Source organism: Nyctereutes procyonoides, unplaced genomic scaffold, assembly GCF_905146905.1.
Source record: "Nyctereutes procyonoides isolate TBG_1078 unplaced genomic scaffold, NYPRO_anot_genome, whole genome shotgun sequence".
Classification (NCBI taxonomy): Eukaryota; Metazoa; Chordata; class Mammalia; order Carnivora; family Canidae; genus Nyctereutes; species Nyctereutes procyonoides.
The window spans coordinates 58,755,883-58,779,057 of NW_026575125.1; the positions used below are offsets into that span (position 1 = coordinate 58,755,883).

General features: G+C 35.7%; 1 protein-coding gene across 4 annotated transcripts in view; it reads right to left on the reverse strand.

Moving 5' to 3' along the window:
- ATRX (ATRX chromatin remodeler) overlaps nt 1-23,175 on the reverse strand; it is a 304,453-nt gene that overhangs the window by 209,013 nt on the left and 72,265 nt on the right. For 2 of the 4 annotated variants that reach the window (XM_055337611.1, XM_055337609.1), the window contains exons 3-6: nt 9,982-10,037; nt 8,829-8,881; nt 7,705-7,829; nt 4,935-5,048 (exon numbers count right to left, since the gene is read on the reverse strand). In XM_055337611.1, coding sequence (XP_055193586.1) covers nt 4,935-5,048; nt 7,705-7,829; nt 8,829-8,881; nt 9,982-10,037 — 348 coding nt within the window. The remainder of the gene's footprint in view (nt 1-4,934; nt 5,049-7,704; nt 7,830-8,828; nt 8,882-9,981; nt 10,038-23,175) is intronic. The other 2 variants (XM_055337613.1, XM_055337612.1) reach the window with 1 other exon arrangement.

Consider the following 23,175-nt stretch of genomic DNA (forward strand, 5'->3'; position numbering starts at 1 on the left):
AAGCCAATATTGAATAATGGTGAAATGTTATTTTATGTACTTGTTTCTACATATATACACTTTACATTTTTATTTTTAGTTATGAGATATCTTAATGATTATAATATAGTGTATAAATGGAAAAGAGGCATCTTCATAGGAGTTCAACACCTTTTAACAGATCCAAAGAGAAAATTCCATAAAATATTAATATAAAAAACTGAAGATGACACAAAGAAATGAAGACATTCCATTCTAATGGATTCCAAGAACAAGTATTGTTAAAATGTCTATAACTACTCAAAGCAATTTACACATTTAATGCAATCCTTAAAAAATACAAACAGCATTTTTTCACAGAGCTAGAACAATCCTAAAGTTGATATGGAATCACAAAGACCCCCAAATAGCCAAACCAATCTTGAAAATGAAAACCAAAGCTGAAGGTAACACAATTCCAGACTTAAATTATTTACAAAGCTGTGGTAATCAAAACAGCATGGTACTGGCAGAAAAACAGATACAAAGATCAATAGAAGAAAAGAGAAAACCCAGAAGTAAGACCATAATTATATAGTCAATCTTTGACAAAGCAAGAAACACTATCTAGTGGGGGAAAAAGACAGTCTCAACAAAGAAAAGAAAGAAAAGAAAAGAAAAGAAAAGAAAAGAAAAGAAAAGAAAAGAAAAGAAAAGAAAAGAAAAGAAAAGAAAAGAAAGAAAGAGAGAGAGAGAGAGAGAAAGAAAGAAAGAAAGAAAGAAAGAAAGAAAGAAAAGAAAAGAAAGAAAAGAAAAGGAAAAGAAAAGAAAAGAAAAGAAAAGAAAAGAAAAGAAAAGAAAAGAAAAGAAAAGAAAAGAAAAGAAGAGAAGAGTCTCTTCAACTAATGGTGCTGGGAAAACGTGATAGCTATATCCAAAAGAATGAAACTAGACCACTTTATTTCACTGTACACAAAAATAAACTCAAAATGGATTAAATGCCTAAATGTGAGACCTAAAACCATAAAAATCCTAGAAGAGGGACACCTGATTGGCTCAGCCAGTGGAGCATGTGACCCTCAATCTCAGAATTGTGAGTTTGAGCCCTGTGTTGGGTGTAAAGCTTACTTAAAAATAAAATCTTTAATAAAGAAAATTCTAGAAGAGAGCACAGGCAGTAATGTCTCTGACACCAGCTATCATAACACTTTTCTAGATATGTCGCCTGGCAAGGGAAATAAAAGCAAAAATAAACTATTGGGATAACACCAAAATAAAAGGCTTCCCTGCACAGTGAAGAAAACAATCAACAAAACTAAAAGGCAACCTACAGAATGGAAGAAGATATTTGCAAATGATATCTGATAAAGGGTCAGTATCGAAAATATATAAAGAATTGATAGAATCCAACACTTAAAAACTGAACAATCCAATTAAAAATGGGCAGAGAACATAAACAGACATTCCTCCAAAGAAAACATACAGATGGCCAACAGACACATGAAAAGATCCCAATAACAGCCATTATCAGGGAAATGCAAATCATAAATACAAGAGATATCACCTCACAAAGAGATATCACATCACACCTATCAGAACAGCTAAAGTAAGAAAAACAAGTGTTGATGGGGTGCCTGAGTGGCTAGTTGGTTAAGTGTCTGCCTTCAGCTCAGATCATGACCCCAGGGTCCTGGGATTGAGCCACATGGCAGGCTCCCTGTTCAGCAGGGGTTCTGCTTCACCCTCTCCCTCTTCCTGCCACTATCCCTGTTTGTGCTTGTACACACTCCTCTCTGTCAGATAAAATATTAAAAAAAACCAAGAAAATGAAATACAAGTATTGACAAAGACGTGGAGAAAAAAGGAACCCTCTTGCACTATCGGTGGGGATGTCAACTGATGTAGCCACTCTGGACAATAGTATGGAGATTACTCAAAAAGTAAAAAAATAGAGGTATGATCTAGGAATTGCACTACTGGGTATTAGCCCCCAAAATACAAAAACACTAATTCAAAGGGACACATGCACATGTTTATAGAAGCAATATTTACAACAACAGCCAAATTATGTAAGCATCCCAAGTATTCACTGAAAGATGAATGGATAAAGAAGATATGGTGTATATATACACAATGGAATATTATCAGCCATAAAAAATAATGAAATCTTGCCATTTGCAACAACATGGCTAGAGCTATAGAGTATAATACTAAGGATAAGTCAGAGAAAAACAAATAGCATATGATTTCACTCATATGTGGAATTTAAGGGGAAAAAATGAGCAAAAGAAAAAAGGGATACATAAACCAAGAAACAGACTCTTAGCTATAGATAACAAAACTGATGGTTACCAGAGGGAGGTGGGTACAGGGATGGGTAAAATAAGTAATGGGAATAAAGGAGCACACTTGTCACAATAAGCACTGTGTGATGTATGGAATTGTTGAATCACTAAACTGTACACTTAAATCTAATACAACCCAGTTTGTTAGCTATACTGGAATTTAAAATAAAATTATTGTGCCAGATAGAAAAATTAGATGTAAAATACACTTCCTAACAAACTGGGGAAAAGGTTGTCAAAAGGCTGTGGTGTTTTTTTTTGTTTCTTTTTTTTATTGGAGTTCAATTTACCAACATATAGCATAACACCCAGTGCTCATCCCATCAAGTGCCCCCCTCAGTGCCCGTCACCCCCACCCCCCGCCCACCTCCCTTTCTACCACCCCTTGTTTATTTCCCAGTTAGGAGTCTCTCATGTTCTGTCTCCCTCTCCGATATTTCCCACTCATTTTCTCTCCTTTCCCCTTCATTCCCTTTCACTATTTTTTATATTCCCCAAATGAATGAGACCGTATAAAGTTTGTCCTTCTCCGATTGACTTATTTCACTCAGCATAATACCCTCCACTTCCATCCATATCAAAGCAAATGGTGGGTATTTGTTGTTTCTAATGGCTGAGTAATATTCCATTGTATACATATAGGCTGTGGTGTTTTTTAAAAAGTAGCTCCTGAATTGGTGCATATAGCTGTATCTTTATGTTTAATTTTGTTTTAAGTCAATACAAGATTATTTTATATACAGTTTACTTTCTTAGTAGTTTCCTAAATTACAGAACTTCAAATACAGAACTAACTTTCCTGGGGTGATGGGCATTAAGGAGGGCAAGTGATGTGATGAGTGAGCACTGAGTGTTATACGCAACTGATAAATTATTGAACACTACATGTGAAACTAATGAGGTACTATATGTTGGCTAACTGAATTTAAATTTTAAAAAAAGAACTAACTTTCCTAGGAAGTTTGAATATTAACTAGCAATTCAGTACCTCAGATCACTAATTTATTCATACATGTATATAGAAGACAGTTAAATTTCCTGTGTGATTTCTGACAGTTTAAAGATGTAGCAAATCATTAGAACAAAGATTAACATGAGAGATTTTAGGTGCTACTATATGGCTATGACAAACATATCTCATTAACCACAATATAAACATTCTTACACAAAACACTCAATAAAATGTTCCAAATATATCAGCTCAGACCAAATACCAGTAGCATAGTTAAGTGGCACTAAGAGTACCTTCCCCAACAACTGTGGTTCTTTTTTCATTCTCCTTTTGGCCCTTATACATATTCTAGACACTGACTGCACCAGAGTCCCTCTCCAAAAGACACCATTTAGATATTAATGTTGATACAATGTAGTACACTTAGTGATCTATTCTCCAGACTCTTGCTATTGATCCCTACCATCACTTTCTACTTGCTAATTCTCTTGTTTTTAAGAGAACTGTGTAACTTTGGTGAGCTCTGTTGCTGCAATGGCAGTTTCCCTAGTATGAACTACATTCTCCATAAATCTTCCATATGCTTGAAAGGAGCAGAGCACCCCCTTGTGGACAAAAGACTAAACAACATTTCTTTGATTTTTCTCCAACAACCTAATGAGTTATTTAATCCAAAAATATATATATAACAAATACAGATATATTCTATTTCCATCAAGACAATCATATAGCACTGAAATAAAAATCTGCACAAAATTTCACTGATATAAGTACTATGCTATAAAACACAGGTAACCTGATAAATATTAAATAGACATGCTTCCATTACACTTCTACTTTAAAATTTAGTGGCATGTTCTATTTTTTAGAGATCTGTTCCTTTTATAGTCATGGATTATGGCTCTGGAAATCTGCCCAGAAAATATACAGGCACTATTTAAAAATCACACACAAACAAATGGGAAATATACTCCATTGTTATAAATTTCTAAATGAATCCTCCTTATGCAAACTTTCCACAGATGATTAGTCAACACAGTGTGTGTATAAGTGGGGTAGACAGACAAAAGAAGAGATGGCTGAGACAGGTGGAAGGAAGGTTACTAGCTCTAGCTCCCTTCTCCTTCCTATTCATTTTTATGTTGTTATCCTTACATCAGTAGATCTCCAACTTTAACATACAAAAGAACAAAATGGGGCTCATTCTTAACATCATCCCCAAAAACTCTAATTTGTTAGTGGAGTTAAGGGACTTGCATTTTTAACAAGCACCCCAAATAACACTAATGCACAGGTAACTCTGTGAAACAATGCATTAGGTATATATAAAGTTACCCAAGGCCACAGGCAAGATTTTGTCCAAATCTGAAATTCTTTTGGGGTGAGAAGGAACACATGGTATTTTGGCATTATATAAGCATTACAGAACTAATATGCAAGAAGGAAATGCTAAGCTTCTTGAGATAACTTTATAGCCACTGAAGGCAAAGGTATTTTGATAAACAGAGTTTAACCTTTTCTGCTTCAGAGCTCAGAAAGAAACAGAAGTTATTTTTAACTAGTGCTTTTAATAAACAATGGGCAGAAAACTGGAGGTATTTTTAATAAGCACATCAGATTTTCCAATATGGTCATAAACAGCAATTTAAACTCATGTTTTCATTTTCACTTGTATTTACCTCCGCGTTTTTTGAGATTTTCAGTTTTCATTTTACTTCTGCTTCTAAATTCAGGCCCTTTAAAATCATCTTTGTCTTCATTCAGCACTGGCTCTGGTTGTACAATCACTGTACCTAGAATGATTTCATTTAAAAAACCATTACACATATTAAATGTGCAAATGAAGTACAAGACTTCAGTTCAGATAAAGCCAACATTGCTGGTACATAATTTTGTTTCTTTCAAGTTTTCACTACTTGTATAAGGACCTCTCAAGAATAAATAAAACAGGGAAATAATAAAAGGGCCAGGTGTCAACAATCAGATTACTTGTTCAAATATAACTAATAAAAATAGGATAGGGGTATTATGAACTGATTATAACAGAAATGTGTGAATAAAGTAGAAAGCCTCAGCCCAGTTATGAATTTTTATAGTGCCTATCACAAAAACTGTTTTGAGTATGAACACCCATGCTAAGTTCCAGAAGTTTATAAAATAGAAGTACCTGAAGGAAAATTTTTAAAAGACATCCTATTCGTATCATAATCCAAATCAAAGCTCATAAAAAGGTTTTTAAGGGTTTTTTATATTGCTTTGGGGGAAGACAGTGGGAGGCAATGTGAGAAGTTAATTCTGCTATTAATGCTATACCTATTCTGAGGCATTTCCCAACTAGTGTGTCAAATTTTTAGTACCTGAAAAGTCCTTAAAGAGTCTTAAACAAAAGATTGCCTATGTAAGCCCAACTGCTCTAACAATAAACTGCAGAATGAGATCGATTATCGGTCTCTATGGAAAAATGTAGAAAGAATTTACTTTCTTAGTTATAAAACATGTGAACTGAGAAGACAGGTTATTAATTTTTCATTATAATCTCTCATGAGCAAATAAAGCAGGAGCATAGTAAAAAGAACCCAGGTCTTACATTTACCTACATTGCTGGGCTTAGTAATTGGGCATTATTGGCAACACTTAAGAAAGTAAAACCTGATAGTTTTCAGGGGTGGTCTCCCTGAAACATGGGCCTATGTTATTCAGCAAGCAGATTTTTGGCAAGGTATAGCATCTAATTATAAGTATTTCTGAGACTCTGAAAAAAAGGAGGGGAAAGCAGGCATATAGAGGACTGAGTTTTTACAAACTGGCGAATTTAGATAACCTACACACACAAAAAAAAAAAAAACTTTATTTACAACAACCATTTCACATATATACTCTCAGAGAAGCCATAGCATTTGAGAAAGCTCAAGATTTATAATTAACAAAAAGAATTATTTCTGAAGATTCTTCTCCAAATGGAAGCAAAGCAGTAGAGTGGAAAGAGCACTCACTGGCTTTGGATTCAGGCAGACCTAGTTTCTCAATTTAAAGCTTGGAAAAGTGCCTTGAGGTCTGAATCTGTTCCTTTATCTCTACAAGTAGAAACAGTAACTACCTTACAGTATTGCTTTGACAATTAAATGAGTTAGTTCTCTAAGAGCCTGGTACCTATATATACTCAAGATAGTATTATAGTAATAATAATCACCCAAATTCTACCTTATGAAGTGGGTTTATTCTTGGTTTGGTGGGAGAGTTATGACTAATTCAGGTTAGAAACATCCCTTACTTTTCTCCAGTTTCATTAAAAGAAAGATCTGAATTCCTGTATCTTGCCTCACCCAGTGACCATCATAAGGACTTGCAGTGACAACCACTGAGAATGTAACAATCCAAAATGAGTCACTTCCTACAGGACTCACATTCCCTTATTATTATAGTTGATTCTGCCCCTGGCCACCAACCATTGCATAAAATTGTCACAGATTATTTGAAAAGCCAAGTAAATGGTGGGCCCGTTGATTTTCCTTTTATCTTTCTGCTTTCTCTCATTCATCCCTTTTCCTCATTTCATATTTCATCTACTAAAACTCCTAATTGGTCCTAGTCAAGCAATGTCTTAAGCTCCTTCCCACCATTTTTTTAAACTTTCATATTCCAAAATGTGTCAAAAAATATAAGTGTAGACAGAGAACCAAGTTTAGTAAATACTAACTATAAATGATCTATAAGGATAAATTTGAAAATTCTGCTAAGATACTTCCATATATATTATTAATAAAGAAAGAATTTAACTTTTGACTCTGAAACACCATGATATTACAAAGACTTTTATCACTACTCTTATCATATCATCAGACTGCTCACAGACTTGGGCTATGAAACGTCAAAGATTTTAATTTGACTTTTTTCCCTCCAATCTAATTAACGAGGTTAAGGATAGAACTACAACAGTTGAAGGGCATGTGACAAGGTATTTTAAAGAGATAATTACAAGAAGTACATCTAAATCTATCTTTGTTAATTAACGTCAGCTTTTAGTCTTAAAGAATTTAAGAATGCAATAAGATTAAACCAGAATTTGAATTTTTTTAAGTTTTCAGAATATTCATCATATTTTCCTCTAAAATAAGCATATTTAAATTTGCTGAACCAAAACTTAATATAAACATTTATACTAAACTTCCACATTCAAATATAATTTGGAAACTTAAATCCCTTTTCTAAAACGCAATGGAAAAAGAAAGTAAGTTTTGTTCTTTATCAAAGCTGACTGCAAATATACTAAGTTTTTAACCTCCTAACACACATTATCATTACCATTCTAATACATTTTCAGACAACTACAATTAAAATGCTAGTTTTGTTCCTTTACACACAGCTAACAGTAATCAAGTTCCAATTTTATAATGACATTTAAAAATACATTTCAACTTTAACTTCCTATGAAAAATCAACACACATTACCTTTTGGCAAGCTTTGCATAGTAATATCATTTTCTGAATTTTCATTAGAAGCATCTTCATTTACAGTTTCATCCAAAGGTTTTTCATCATCAGATTCAACATACTTTGTTACAACTGATGGTTTCCTATGAAAGAATTAAGTTCATAGAATTATGGACATTTCTGACAATTGGAATAGGAACCAAAGAACATATTTAAATTGAATGGTTGCTCTTAACCAGAGATACATATCAGACTCACCTACAGAAACACATATTTCTGTATCGTATTACTGAAAATTATGTCTCAGGAGGTATGGGGTAGGACCAGGGTATTTTCACTCTGAAAAAGCTACTGTGAGGGATCATGAAGGGATCTCCTAAGAATCACCACTTTAGAGATGTTAATATAAAGCAAGCTGTGTTTATTACGAGACATTCCCACTGGTAAGAAACAACAAATGTCCAGGGCACCTGGCTGGCTCAGTCAATAGAACATCCGACTCTTAAATCTCCAGGTTGTGAGTTCAAGCCCCAAACTGAGTGTGGAGCCTACATAAAAATTTTTAAAAATGCCCAATAGAATAAACTGCAAACTTCTAATAAAATCTATACTTCACAGTATATTATGCTTTGTAAGTATGATTAGAAGTCATTTCAGTGCTTATGTACAATTCATTTTGACATTCTAACAAAGAGAAGTATTTTTACCATGCTATGATCTCCTTATAACTTCCTCATAAGTAAAATGGCTACCCCTCCTCATCATCCTGGACAATTTGACATAATCCTTAAAAACCCATATTGCCTCAGGAAGCATTCATTTCATTTTCCCCTCCGTCCGTTTTGTGAGAATATATATGATCTAAAAGAAATGATCTACATATTGCAAGGGACACTAAGGCACAATAAATCCTCCTTGGAAAATTCCAGTAAAATTCAAAGTCAGAATGAATAAATAATTGTTGAAGTTAACTGATGAATATAAGAGGATTCATTATACTATACTTATAGTCCAGTTTTTAATGTGTATGTTTGTATAAAATAGTTTACTTAGTTAGAACAAGGGTGCTTGAATTTTATAAAAGATTATTATTCTTAGAAAAAAAACAACCTGAAAATGTTTTCCCTTCAACATCAACCAACCTTTTTGATCGTGATGATCCTGATGATTTGGATTTTTCCGAAGAGCTAGCTCCCTAAATGTGAAAAATAAATAAAAAAATTAATACAGCTCTCAAAGAAACATCCCTACAATTAACTATTTCCCTATACCAATATCTTTGATATAGTAATATAATGGGATATCACTTTTATGTCTAAAATGTTTTTTAAAAGAAGCTTCAAAAAAACCAATTCTCATTTATTCTCAGGCTTCCTTGATTTAAGATTAATTTCCTGTTTTTTTTAATTAAATTGTTACCATTGAATTTTGTGGTATAGGATAGGATGCACTGCTATTTCAATATCTTGGTCCAAGGCAACAAATATAAAACAAAGGTATAGAAGTAATCTAATCCTAATGGATGTAGGGAGTTTTAAGGATCTAAAAACTGTCTTTTTCTCTATCCTAACATATAGTACAAAGTACCTTCTACACTTTGCTTTTAAATACTATGTTTAACTTCATTTTGCCAATATACTCAGTATATTTTCTGGATTAAAATTTCTACACTAGGTGGAAAGAATCACAAAACCATACCATAGGCCTGGGTATCATAGGTGAAGGACACTAGAATGGATTCCTATAATGATGCTTAACATACTCTAAATATCCAGTTTTGAGAGATCTCAGAAGCATGGAGTCATGCCCATAACAATCACCCTGGGCACCACTATAGCAATATAATTATGTTGAAACAGATATCTGTTAGCAAGCCTTCAATTGTCTGACTTTAGGTATATTGCTAAAGTGAACCACACAATAATAAAAACAATGAACACTTTCTAAAAAAAAAAACACCTACCCAAAATGAAGTGTCATAATGTTTTGACATAACAGTAAACTTAAACACATGCATGTATTAAAGAGAAGCAATCTGGGGTGCCTGGGTGGTACAGTCAGTTCAGTGTCCATGTCTTGGTTTTGGTTTCAGGTCATGATTTCAAGGTCATGAGACTGAGCCCAGAGTTGGGCTCCATGCTCAGCTTCTGCTCTCTCCCTCTCTCTCTGCTCCTCCCTGCTGCACTCACTTGCTCTCTTAAAACAATAAATAAATCTTAAAAAAATCTGATAACATACACTCTAGTTGGTTATTAGCAATTAATAAATCTTTTAAATGTTTCACATTAATCTTACCTCTTCCTTGCTGTTTTCCATCATATCTGAGTTATTTCCAGAACCACCGACTTTTTCTTAAAAGAGAAGAAATAAAAAATATATCTTTTCAAAACATTATCAAACAGAACACCAATAACAACAACTCCATGAATCCATTTTTCAGTCTATGAAGTACAACTACTCATAATACATTACTCACATTAAAATATTCTTAGAATTTTCTCCCTTGACACACTAACCCCCTTCTTCAAAAGTACTAAGTTGCTAAAAATAGTAGTTAGGTATCAAAATATTTCCTATTGTAATTTTCTAAGATATTTTCTCTCAAAAGAAAATTTAGCCTAACAATCCAATCATAATATTAATAAATTTTATTACCTTCACCTAAGACACTAGAAAGATAATAGCAAACTAAACATAAAGGAAGCAGAGGGAAAGAAATAATTAAGATTAGACCTAAATTTAATGAAACAGAATAGAAAAACAAAGAAAAATCACTGAAACTAAAAGTTCTTTAAAAAGATGAATTACATTGACAAACCTTAAGCTAGACTGACAAGAAAATAAAGAGCGAAATTCAAATTACTAGAATCAGAAATTAAAAAGGGGACTTTATTAGCTAAAGAAAAAAATGGATTGTAAAGGAATACCATGAAAAATTATATGCTAAAATATTAGATAACAAAATACGGACAAATTAATAAACACACTCTAACAAAACTGACTAAACAATAAGTACACAGTGAGAACAGATCTATAACTGAAGAGACTGAATTAGTAATCAAAAAACTACCCACAAAGAAAAGCAAAAGACCAGATGGCTTCACCAATGAAATGTACCAAAATTCAAAAAAAAGAATTCTTCACAAGCTCTTCTATTATAAAAAGGAGAGATATTCACCAATTAACATTTTTGAGACCAATATCATACCAAAAGCAGTAAAGGAACCACAGAGAAATCTAAAGAACTCAATCACAAATATGGACAGAGAAATCCTCAACAAAATACTAGCAAACTTCAACAGAATAAAAGACAAGTCTTTATCCCCGACTGGGAGAAAATATCTACAAAAGACATATCTGATAAAGGACTATTATCTAAAAGATACAAAGAACTCAATAATAATAAACAACATGATTAGAAATGGGCAAAATACCTGAAAACATCTTACCAGAAATACACAGATAACATAGGAGAAGATGCATGTCATGATGGAACTGGAAGTTAAAACAATCAGGTAACACTACACAATCAATGGACAAATGCAGAACAATGACAACACCAAATGTTGGTGAGGATGTGGACCAAAAGAACTCTCACTCAGCTGTTTTTGAAAATGGAAAATGGTACAACCACTTTGAAAGACATTTCAGCAGGTTCTTACAAAATTAACCATTCTCTTACCATATGATCCAGCAATCACATTCTTTGATATTTACACAAAGATTAAAACTAAATCCATTAAAAAGCCTGTACACAGATGCTTCTGAACACTTTAATTTTACATAAACACCTTTTTTATTTATATAAACGTTTTCATAAGTACCTTTATTCATAACTGCCAAAATATGAAAACAACCACCGTATCTTCAGAAGGTGAATGGGATAAAGTAACCCTGGTACATCCAGACAATGTAGTATTATTCAATACTAAAAAAACATAAGCAATGAAGAGAGACTGAGGAACCTTGAATACATATTACCAAGAACCCAATCTGAGAAAGGAAACCTATTATGACATTATTTTGGAAACGACAAAACTACATGAACACTAAAAGCATCAGTAGTTGCCAGGAACTAAGGGGTCAGGAAGAATGGATACATGGAATTTTTACTGCAGTGAAACTATATGATAAAATAACAGAAGATCCATATCATGATACATTTGTCAAAATCCTTAAAATGTAGGACACCAACAGTGAAATCTAAGGCAAAATGTGGGTTCTGTGTGATAATGACTTCTCAGTGTACAGTCATCATTGGTAACAAATATACAGCAGTGGTGCAACCTATGGAAGGTGGTAGATGCTATGCATGTGTGGGGAGGAAGATATAGGAAATCCTTGTACTTTTCATTCAACTTTTCTGAGAACCTAAACCGGTTTTTAAAAAACAAGTATATTTTAAAAGACTCTTAACAAAAGGGACTATCTTTCAAATCAAACAGAGAGGACACCCCAAAAAAATCAATAGAAAACGTTCACCCTAAACATTTTTATTAAATCTATTCTATTTTTATGTACTTACAAATAACCACATAAAAAATGAAGTTAAAAAAACAATTCAATATATACTAGCATCAAAAAGAATAAAATATTTACGAATAAATTTTAAAAAAGGAGAATGACAACTTGACATTTAATAGTGAAACGTGCACATTCCAAAGATAAACAGACAATCCTGAAAGGAGCAAGAGAAAATATATTCGTAACATATATGGGAAGAAATATCCGATTAACAGAAGACCTCTACACACAGACTGGCAGGCGAGAGAGGGCTGGCATGATATATTCAGGGTAATAAATGAGAAGAACATGAAGCCAAGAATACTTTATGCAGCAAGGCTGTCATTCACAATAGAAGGAGAAAGAGATTGCAAGAAAAAAAAAAGAAAAAAAAGAGATTCCAAGATAGGCAGAAACTGAAAGAATATGTGACCACTAAACTGGCTCTGCAATAAAGATTAAGAGGGAACCTGTAAAAGAAAGAGTAAGTGCAGAGAAATAAATCCAAAAAACAGGGACCAAATACGTATTATGACGACACTAAATTCATGTATTTCAATAGTTAATCTGAATGTAAATGGAAATATGATCCCATGAAAAGACACAGGGTACCAGAATGGATAAAAAAAGGAAAATCCATCTATCTGCTATCTACAAGACACTCATTTTAGACCCAGGGACACCTAGCCTGAAAATAAAAGGGGCAGAGAACCATTTACCATTCAAATTGGTACTCAAAAGTGAGCTGGGGTAGCAATCTTCATATCAGAAAAACTAAAGTTTATACGAAAGACTGTAGAAAGAGATGAAGAAAGACACTATATCATACTTAAAGGGAATATCCAACAAGAAGATCAAACAATCATGAAGATTTATACCCCTAATGTGGGAGCTGCCAAGTATATCAATGAATAAACAAAGTAAAGACATACTTAGATAATAATACACAAATAGTAGGAGACTTCAACATGGCGCTTTCTACAAATCACAGAACTTCTAAGCACAACATCTCCAAAGAAACAAGAGCTTTAAATGATACACTGGACCAGATGGATTTCACAGATATTTACAGAACTTTACATCCAAACTCAACTGAATATACATTCTTCTCAAGTGCACATGGAACATTCTCCAGAACAGACCACATACTGGGTCACAAATCAGGTCTTAACTGATACCAAAAGTTTGGGATCGTCCCCTGCATATTTTCAGACCATAATGCTTTGAAACTAGAACGAAATCACAAGAAGTTTGGAAGGATTTCAAACACGTGGAGGTTAAGGACCATCCTGCTAAAAGATGAAAGGGTCAACCAGGAAATTAGAAAAGAATTAAAAAGATTCGTAGAAACGAATGAGAATGAAGATACAACCATTAAAAATCTTTGGGATACAGCAAAAGCAGTCCTGATGGGGAAATTCATCGCAATACAAGCATCTATCCAAAAACTGGAAAGAACTCAAATACAAAAGCTAACATTGCACCTAAATGAGCTGGAGAAAAAACAGCAAATAGATCCTACACCCAGCAGAAGAAGAGAATTAATAAAGATTCTAGCAGAACTCAATGAAATAGAGAACAGAACAACTGTGGAACAAATTAAAAAAACCAGGAGTTGGTTCTTTGAAAGAATTAATAAGAAAGATAAATCCTTAGCCTTATTAAAAAAAAGACACAAATTAATAAAATCACAAATGAAACAAGAGAGATGACAAACAATACCAAGGAAATGCAAACGATTTTAAAAACGTACTATGAGCAGCTATATGCCAACAAATTAGGCAATCTAGAAGAAATGGATGCACTTCTGGAAAAGCACAAATTACCAAAACTGGAACAGGAAGAAAGAGAAAACTTGAACAAGAAAATAACCAGCGAGGAAATTAAAGCAGTCATCAAAAACCTCCCAAGACACAAAAGTCCAGGGTCAGATGGCTTCTCAGGGGAATTCTATCCAACGTTTAAGAAGAAATAATAGCTATTATAGTAAAGCTGTTCTGAAGGACAGAAAGGGACAGATACTTCCCAACTCGTTTTATGAGGCCAGCATCACCTTGATTCCAAAACCAGACAAAGATCCGACCAAAAAGGAGAATTACAGAACAATATCCCTGATGAACACAGATGCACAAATTCTCAACAAGATACTAGCCAATAAGATAGAACACTACATGAAGAGGATTATTCATCATGACCAAGTGGACTTTATCCTCCCGATAAAAGGATGGTTCAACACTCGTTAAATAATCAAATAATCAACGTGATAGATCACAACAACAGGAGACAAAACAAGAATCAAATGATCCTCTTAATAGATGCAGAGGAAGCATTTGACAAAAGACAGCATCCATTCCTGATCAAAACTCTTCAGAGTGTAGGGATAGAGGGAACTTTCCCCCACTATCTTAAAAGCCATCTGAGAAAAGCCTACAATAAATATCATTCTCAATAAGTAAAAACTGAGAGCCTTTCCTCTAAGATGAGGAACACGAAAGGGATGTCCCCTCTCAACACTGCTATTCAACATAGTACTGGAAGTCCTAGCCTCAGCAAAAGAACAACAAGAAACAAGAGGCATTCAAACGGGCTAAGAAGAAGTCAAACTCTCCTTCTTCACAGATGACAGGATACCGTACATAGAAAACCGCAAAGACTCCACCCCAAGATTGCTAGAATTCAAACAGCAATTCGACAGTGTGGCAGGATACAAAATCAATGCCCAGAAATCAGTGGCATTTCTATACACTAACAATGAGACTGAAGAAGAAGAAATTAAATAATCAATCCCATTTACAATTGCACCCAAAACCATAAGGTACCTAGGAATAAACCTAACCAGAGACAAAGGATCTATACCCTAAGAACTACAGAACACTCCAGAAAGAATTTGAGAAAAACACAAAGAGATGGAAAAATATTCCATACTCATGCATTGGAAGAATTAATACTGTGAAAATGTCTACGTTATCCAGGGCAATTTACACGTTCCATGCAATCCCTATCAAAGTATCGTGGACTTTCTTCACAGAGTTGGAACAAATCATCTTAAGATTTGTATGGAATCAGAAAAGACCCTGAATAGCCAGGGGAATATTGAAAAAAAAAAAAAACAGAGCCAGGGGCATCACAATGCCAGATTTCAAGCTGTACTACAAACCTGTGATCATCAATACAGTATGGTACTGGCACAAAAACAGACACATAAATCAATGGAACAGAATAGAGAACCCAGAAATGAGCTCTCAATTCTACTGTCAACTAATATTCAACAATGCAGGAAAGAATATCCACTGGAATAAACGACAGTCTCTTCAATAAACGGTACTGGGAATATTGGACAGCCATACGCAGAAGAATAAAACTGGGCATTCTCTTACACCATACACAAAGATAAACTCAAAATGGATGAAAGATCTAAATGTGACACAAGAATCTCTCAAAAACCTAGAGGAGAACACAGAAAACAACCTTTTTGAACTTGGACACAGTAACTTCTTGCAAGATACATCTATGAAAGCAAAGAAAATAAAAGCAGAAATGAACTACTGGGACTTAAGATAAAAAGCTTCTACACAGCAAAAGAAACAGTCAACAAAACTAAAAGACAACCTAGAGAATGGGAGAAAATATTTGCAAATGATATATCAAATAAGGGGCAAGTATTCAAGATCTATAAAGAACATATCAAACTCAATACCCAAGAAACCAAAAATCCAATCATGAAATGGGCAGAAGACATGAACAGGAATTTCACTAAAGAAGACATACAAGTGGCCAACAAGCAGATGAGAAAATGCTCCACATCTCTTGCCGTCAGGGAAATACTAATCAAAACCACAATGAGATACCACCTCACACCAGTGAGAATGGCGAAAATTAACAAGACCAGGAAAAAACAAATGTTGGAGAGGATGTGGAGAAAGGGGAACTCTATTGCACTATTGGTGGGAACGCAGACTGGTGCAGCCACTGTGGAAAACTGTGTAGAGGTTCCCCAAAAAGGTAAAAATAGAGCTACTCTACAACCCAGCAATTTCACTACTGTGGATTTACCCCAAAAATAGACAGATGTAGTGAAACGTTGTGACACCTGCACCCCAATGTTCATAGCAGCAATGTCCACAATAGCCAAACTGTAGAAATAGCCACAATGTCCTTGACAGATGAGTGGATAAAGAAGATGTGAGATATATATATACATACACACACACACACACACACACACACACAATGGAATATTCCTCAGCCATTACAGACGAATACCCACCATTTGCTTTCACATGGGTGGAACTGGAGGGTATTATGCTGAGTGAAGACAGTCAAATGGACAAGGACAATCATTATACGGTTTAACTCAAGCAGAGAATATAAGAAATAGTGAAAGGAATTATAAGGGAAAGGAGGGAAAATGAGTGGGAAAAATTAGAGTGACAAAAGATGAAAGACTCCAAACTCTGGGAAACGAACAAAGGGTAGTGAAAGGGGAGGCAGACATGGGGATGGGGTAACTAGGTGACAAGCACTGAGGAGGGCACTTGATGGGATGGGCACTGGGTGTTATACTATATATTGGCAAATCAAACTTCAATAAAATTTTTTTTTTAATTTTAAAAAAACTTGGGGAAAAAAGGGAACATCCTCAACTATCTACAAAATACTGACAGGTTAACATCATACAAAACGGCGAAAGAGTGAATGCTTTCCTCCGCAAGATCAGAAACAAGAAAGGAAATCCACTCTTGCCACTTTTTTTTTTCCCACTCTTGCCACTTCTATTCAATATTGTAATGGAAATTCTAGCTAGACTAAGTAGTCAAGAGAAAGAAAACAAAGGTATCAAGAATGAAAAGAATGAAGTAAAACTATCTCTCTTTAGGGATGAAATTATCTAATATATATATAAAAATCTATGGAACCCACTAAATAATGATTAGAACTAATAAGAGTATAGAAAAATTGAAAAACACAAGAATATAAAAAAATCAATTGTATTTCTACTTACTTGTAAAGAATGACCTGAAAATAAAGAAAACAATCCAACATAACATTAAGATGGCAATACTCCCCAAACTCATCTACCAATACAATGCAATTCCCTTTGAGAATCACAGCTAACTTCTTTCTAGAAATTGACAAGCTCATTATAATATTTGTAAAGAATGAAACGGGAATAGCCAGAGCAGCCTTCAAAACAAAAAACAAAATAGGAAGATTCACACTTCATGATATCAAAACTGACTATAAAACAACTGTAATTATTACTACAAAACAAATGTAATTAATACAGTGTATTACTGGCAAAGGATAAACATACAGATCAGTCAAGAAAATTGAAAGTGTAGAAATAAAACCACATTGACTACAACTGACTGGTTTTCTTTTTTTTTCTCCCAACTGATTTTCAATAAACATGCCAAGAATATTCAGTGGGGAAATAGTCTTTTCAACAAGTGATGCTAATATAATTGTGTATCCATATGCAAAAAGTGAACTTGGAGCCCTGCCTCACACCACATATAAAAGTTAACTCCAAATGCATAAAAGACCTAAAGAGTTAAAACTATAAAACTCTTAGGAGAAAATAAAGAGGGACGCCTGGATTGCTCAGGGGTTGAGCATCTGTCTTCAGCTCAGGGCATAATCCTGGGATGCAGGATGAGTCACACATCGGGCTCCCTGCGGGAAGCCTGTTTCTCCCTCTGCTTGTGTGTCTGCGTCTCTGTGTGTGTGTGTGTGTGTGTGTGTGTGTCTCATGAATAAATAAATAAATCTTTAAAAAAAGAAACTAAAAAAAATTAAAAAAAAGAAAATAAAGGGTAAATTGTTGTGACCTCAGATTTAGTAATGAATTCTGAAATATGACACCACAAATAAGCAATACAATCAGATTACTTTATCAAAATTAAAACTTTTGTGCCTCAAAGGACACCATGAAGAAGATGAAAGACAACCAATAAAATGGAAGAAAATATTTCCAAATCATATGTCTGACCCAAGTTCCCACTGACAGATGAATAACAAACTAAATATGCTATATACATACAACGGAATACTATTCAGCCTTAAAAAGGAAGGACATTTTGATACATGCCACAAAACTGATGAACCTTGAAGGCATTATGCTAGGTAAAATAAGCCAGACACAAAAGGACAAAACTATTTTACACCTCCGACTTATAGGAGTATTCTGAACTAGTCAAGATTATACACACATAATGTAGAATGGCAGTTGCCAGGGGCTGAGGAAAAGAGGATTGAAGTTAGTGCTTAATGAGTACAGAGTTTCACTTGAAGATAAAAAGTTCTAGAGAGATCAAGCAGGGCAAGATGGTGGAAGAATAGGGTCCCCAAGTCACCTGTCTCCCATCAACTTACCTAGATAACTTTCAAATCATCCTAAAAGCCTACAAATTCGGCCTGAGATTTAAAGAAAAAACAGCTGGAATGCTACAGTGAGATGAGTTCACGCTTCTATCAAGGTAGGAAGACAGAAAAAAATAAAGAAATAAAATAGCATCCAAGGGGGAGGGGCCCCCGTGAAGAGCCCGGCTAACGTCGGGCGGCAAGTGCCCCCAGGACAGTAAAGCCCAGTCCTGGAGAAGCAGAAACTTTACAAATCTTCCCAGATGGAAAGTCGCTCCCAGGGAACTCGAGCAGGATCCCAGGAGGGGCACTGATGCCCACAGGCTCCCAGGGTCACTAAGAGAGGAACTGCGCCCCGCGGGAGAGTGAACCACACACCAGCCGAGCTCCCTAAAGGCTGGAGCACACGACTAGAGGGACCCCAGGAGTAGCTCAGGCAGAGGCTCAGGCGGAGGCTCTGCACAGAACAAGAACTAAACCACAAGAAGAAGTTTGGAAGGATTTCAAACACGAGGAAGTTGAGGACCATCTTGCTAAAAGATGAAAGGGTCAACCGGGAAATTAGAGAAGAATTAAAAAGATACATGGAAACTAATGAGAATGAAGATACAACCGTTCAAAATCCTTGGAATACAGCAAAAGCAGTCCGGAGGGGAAAATACATTGCAATACAAGCATCCATCTAAAAACTGGAAAGAACTCAAATACAAAAGCTAATCTTGCACCTAAAGGAGCTGGAGAAAAAACAGCAAAAAGATCCTACACCTAGGGCAGCCTGGGTGATGCAGTGGTTTAGCGCCACCTGCAGCATGGGGTGTGATCCTGGAGACCCAGGATCTAGTCCTGTGTCAGACTCCCTGCATGGAACCTGCTTCTCCCTCTGCCTGTGTATCTGCCTCTCTGGGTCTCTATGAAAAAATAATTTTTTAAAAAAAAGATCCTACACCTAGCAGAAGAAGAGAATTAATAAAGATTCGAGCAGAACTCAATGAAATAGAGACCAGAAGAACTGTGGAACAGATCAACAAAACCAGGAGTTGGTTCTTTGAAAGAATTAATAAGATAAATAAAACATTAGCCAGCCGTATTAAAAAGAAAAGAGGAAAGACTCAAATTAATAAAATCATGAATGAGAAAGGAGAGGTCACCACCAATACCAAGGAAACACAAATGATTTTAAAAACTTATTATGAGCGGCTATACACCAATAAATTAGGCAATCTAGAAGAAATGAATGCATTTCTGGAAAACCACAAACTACCAAAACTGGAACAGGAAGAAATAGAAAACCTGAACAGGTCAATAACCAGGGAGGAAATGGAAAGAGTCATCAAAAACCTCCCAAGACACAAAACTCCAGGGCCAGATGGCTTCCCAGGGGAATTCTATCAAACGTTTAAAGAAGAAACCATACCTATTCTACTAAAGCTGTTTGGAAAGACAGAAAGAGATGGAATACTTCCAACTCGTTCTACGAGGCCAGCATCACCTTAATTTGAAAACCAGACAAAGACCCCAACAAAAAGGAAAATGACTGACCAATATCCCTGAGGAACACACATGCAAAAATTCTCAACAAGATACTAGCCAATAGGATCCAACAGTACATTAACAAGATTATTCACCATGACCAAGTGGGATTTATTCCCGGTATGCAAAGCTGGTTCAACACTCGTAAAGAAATCAATGTGATTGATCGTATCGGCAAGAGAAAAAACAAGAACCATATGATCCTCTCAATACACGCGAAGAAAGCATTTGACAAAATACAGCGTCCATTCCTGATCAAAACTCTTCAGAGTGTAGGGATAGAGGGAACACTCCTCAGCATGTTAAAAGCCATCTACAAAAAGCCCACAACAAATAACATTCTCAATGGGGAAACATTGGGAGCCCTTCCCCTAAGATCAGGAACACGACAGGGATGTCCTCTCTCACCACTGCTATTCAACATAGAACTAGAGTCCTAGCATCAGCAATCAGGCAACAAAAAGAAATAAGGCATTCAAATTCACAAAGATGACATCAAACTCTCCCTCTTCGCATATAACATGACACTGTACAAAGAAAATCCCCAAGAGCGGATCCGTGGGTGGCTCAGCGGTTTAGCGCCTGCCTTTGTCCTAGCGCCTGATGCTGGAGTCCCGGGATCGAGTCCCACGTCGGGATCCCGGCATGGAGCTTGCTTCTCCCTCCTCCTGTGTCTCTGCCTGCCTGTCTCTCTCTCTCTCTCTCTCTCTCTCTCTCTCTCTCTCTCTGTCATAAATAAATAAATAAATAAGTAAGTAAGTAAGTAAATAAATAAATAAATAAATCTTTAAGAAAAAGAAAACCGCAATAGGAATAAACCTAACCAAAGAAGTAAAGCACCTATACCCTAAAAACTACAGAACATTTCTGAAAGAAATTGAGGAAGACACAAAGAGATGGAAAAATATTCCATGCTCATGGATTGGAAGAATTAATATTCTGAAAATGTCAATGCTACCCAAGGCAATTTACACATTTAATGCAATCCCTATCAAAATACCATGGGCTTTCTTCAGAGAGTTGGAACAAATGATCTTAAGATTTCTGTGGAATCAGAAAAGACCCCAAATAGCCAGGGGAATATTAAAAAAGAAAACCAGAGCTAGGGGCATCACAATGCCAGATTTCAGGTTGTACTACAAAGCTGTGCTCATCAAGACAGTGTGGTACTGGCACAAAAACAGACACATAGATCAATGGAACAGAATAGAGAATCCAGAAGTGGACCCTCAACTTTATGGTCAACTAATATTCGACAAAGCAGGAAAAACTATCCCCTGGAAAAAAGACAGTCTCTGCAATAAATGGTGTTCGGAAAATTGGACATCTACATGCAGAAGAATGAAACTTGACCATTCTCTTACACCATACACAAAGATAAACTTAAAATGGATGAAAGATCTAAATGTGAGACAAGATTCCATCAAAATCCTAGAGGAGAACACAGGCAACACCCTTTTTGAACTTGGCCACAACAACTTCTTGTAAGGTACATCCATGAAGGCAAGAGAAACAAAAGCAAAAATGAATTATTGCGACTTCATCAAGATAAGAAGCTTCTGCACAGCAAAAGAAACAGTCAACAAAACTAAAAGACAACCTACAGAGTGGGAGAAGATACTTGCAAATGACCTATCAGATAAAAGCCTCATATCCAAGATCTATAAAAAACTTATTAAACTCCACAGCAAAGAAATAAACAATCCAATCATGAAATGGGCAGAAGAGATGAACAGAAATCTCACAGAGGAAGACATAGACATGGGCAACAAGCACAGGAGAAGATGTTCCACATCACTGGCCATCAGGGAAATACAAATCAAGACCTCAATGAGATACCACCTCACACCAGAGAATGAGAATGGTGAAAATTAACAAGACAGGAAACAACAAATGTTGGAGAGGATATGGAGAAAGGGGAAGCCTCTTGCACTGTTGGTGGGAATGTGAACTGATAACAGCCACTCTGGAAGACGGTGTGGAGGTTCCTCAAAGAGTTAAAAATAGACCTGCCCTACGACCCAGCAGTTGCACTGCTGGGGATTTACCCCAAAGATACAGATGCAATGAAACGCCGGGACACCTGCACCCCGATGTTTATAGCAGCAATGTCCACCATAGCCAAACTGTGGAAGGAGCCTCGGTGTCCATTGAAAGATGAATGGATAAAGAAGATGTGGTTTATGTATACAATGGAATATTACTCAGCCATTAGAAAGGACAAATACCCACCATGTGCTTTGACGTGGATGGAACTGGAGGGTAGTATGCTGAGTGAAATAAGTCAATCGGAGAAGGACAAAAATTATATGGTCTCATTCATTTGGGGAATATAAAAAATAGTGAAAGGGAGTAAAGGGGAAAGGAGAAAAAATAAATGGGAAATATCAGAAAGGGAGACAGAACATGAAAGACTCCTAATTCTGGGAAACGAACTAGGGGGGTGGGAGGGGAGGTGGGCGGGGGGTGGGGGTGACTGGGCGGCGGACACTGAGTTGGACACTTGACGGGATGAGCACTGGGTATTATTCTGTATGTTGACAAATTGAACACCAACAAAAAATAAATTTATTTAAAAAAAAAGAAGATGTGTTCTATGAATACAATGGAATATTACTCAGCCATTAGAAACGACAAATACCCACCATTTGCTTCGATGTGGATGGACCTGGAAGGTATTACGCTGAGCGAAATAAGTCAATCGGAGAAGGACAAACATTATATGTTCTCATTCATTTGGGGAATATAAAAAATAGAGAAAGGGAATAAAGGGAAAGGAGAGAAAATGAGTGAAAAGATCAGTGAGGGTGATAAAACATGAGAGACACCTAACTCTGGGAAATGAACAAGGGGTAATGGAAAGGGAAGTAGGCAGGGGGATGGGGTTACTGGATGATGGGCACTGAGGGGGGCACTTGGCGGGATGAGCACTGGGTGTTATGCTATATGTTGGCAAATTGAACTCCAATAAAAAAATTTTTTTAAATTCAAAAGGGAAAATAAAGAGTACACTTATCACATTATTCAATGTACAAAAACGTTGAATCACTATATTGTATACCATAAAGTAGCATAATGCTGTAGGTTAACTAT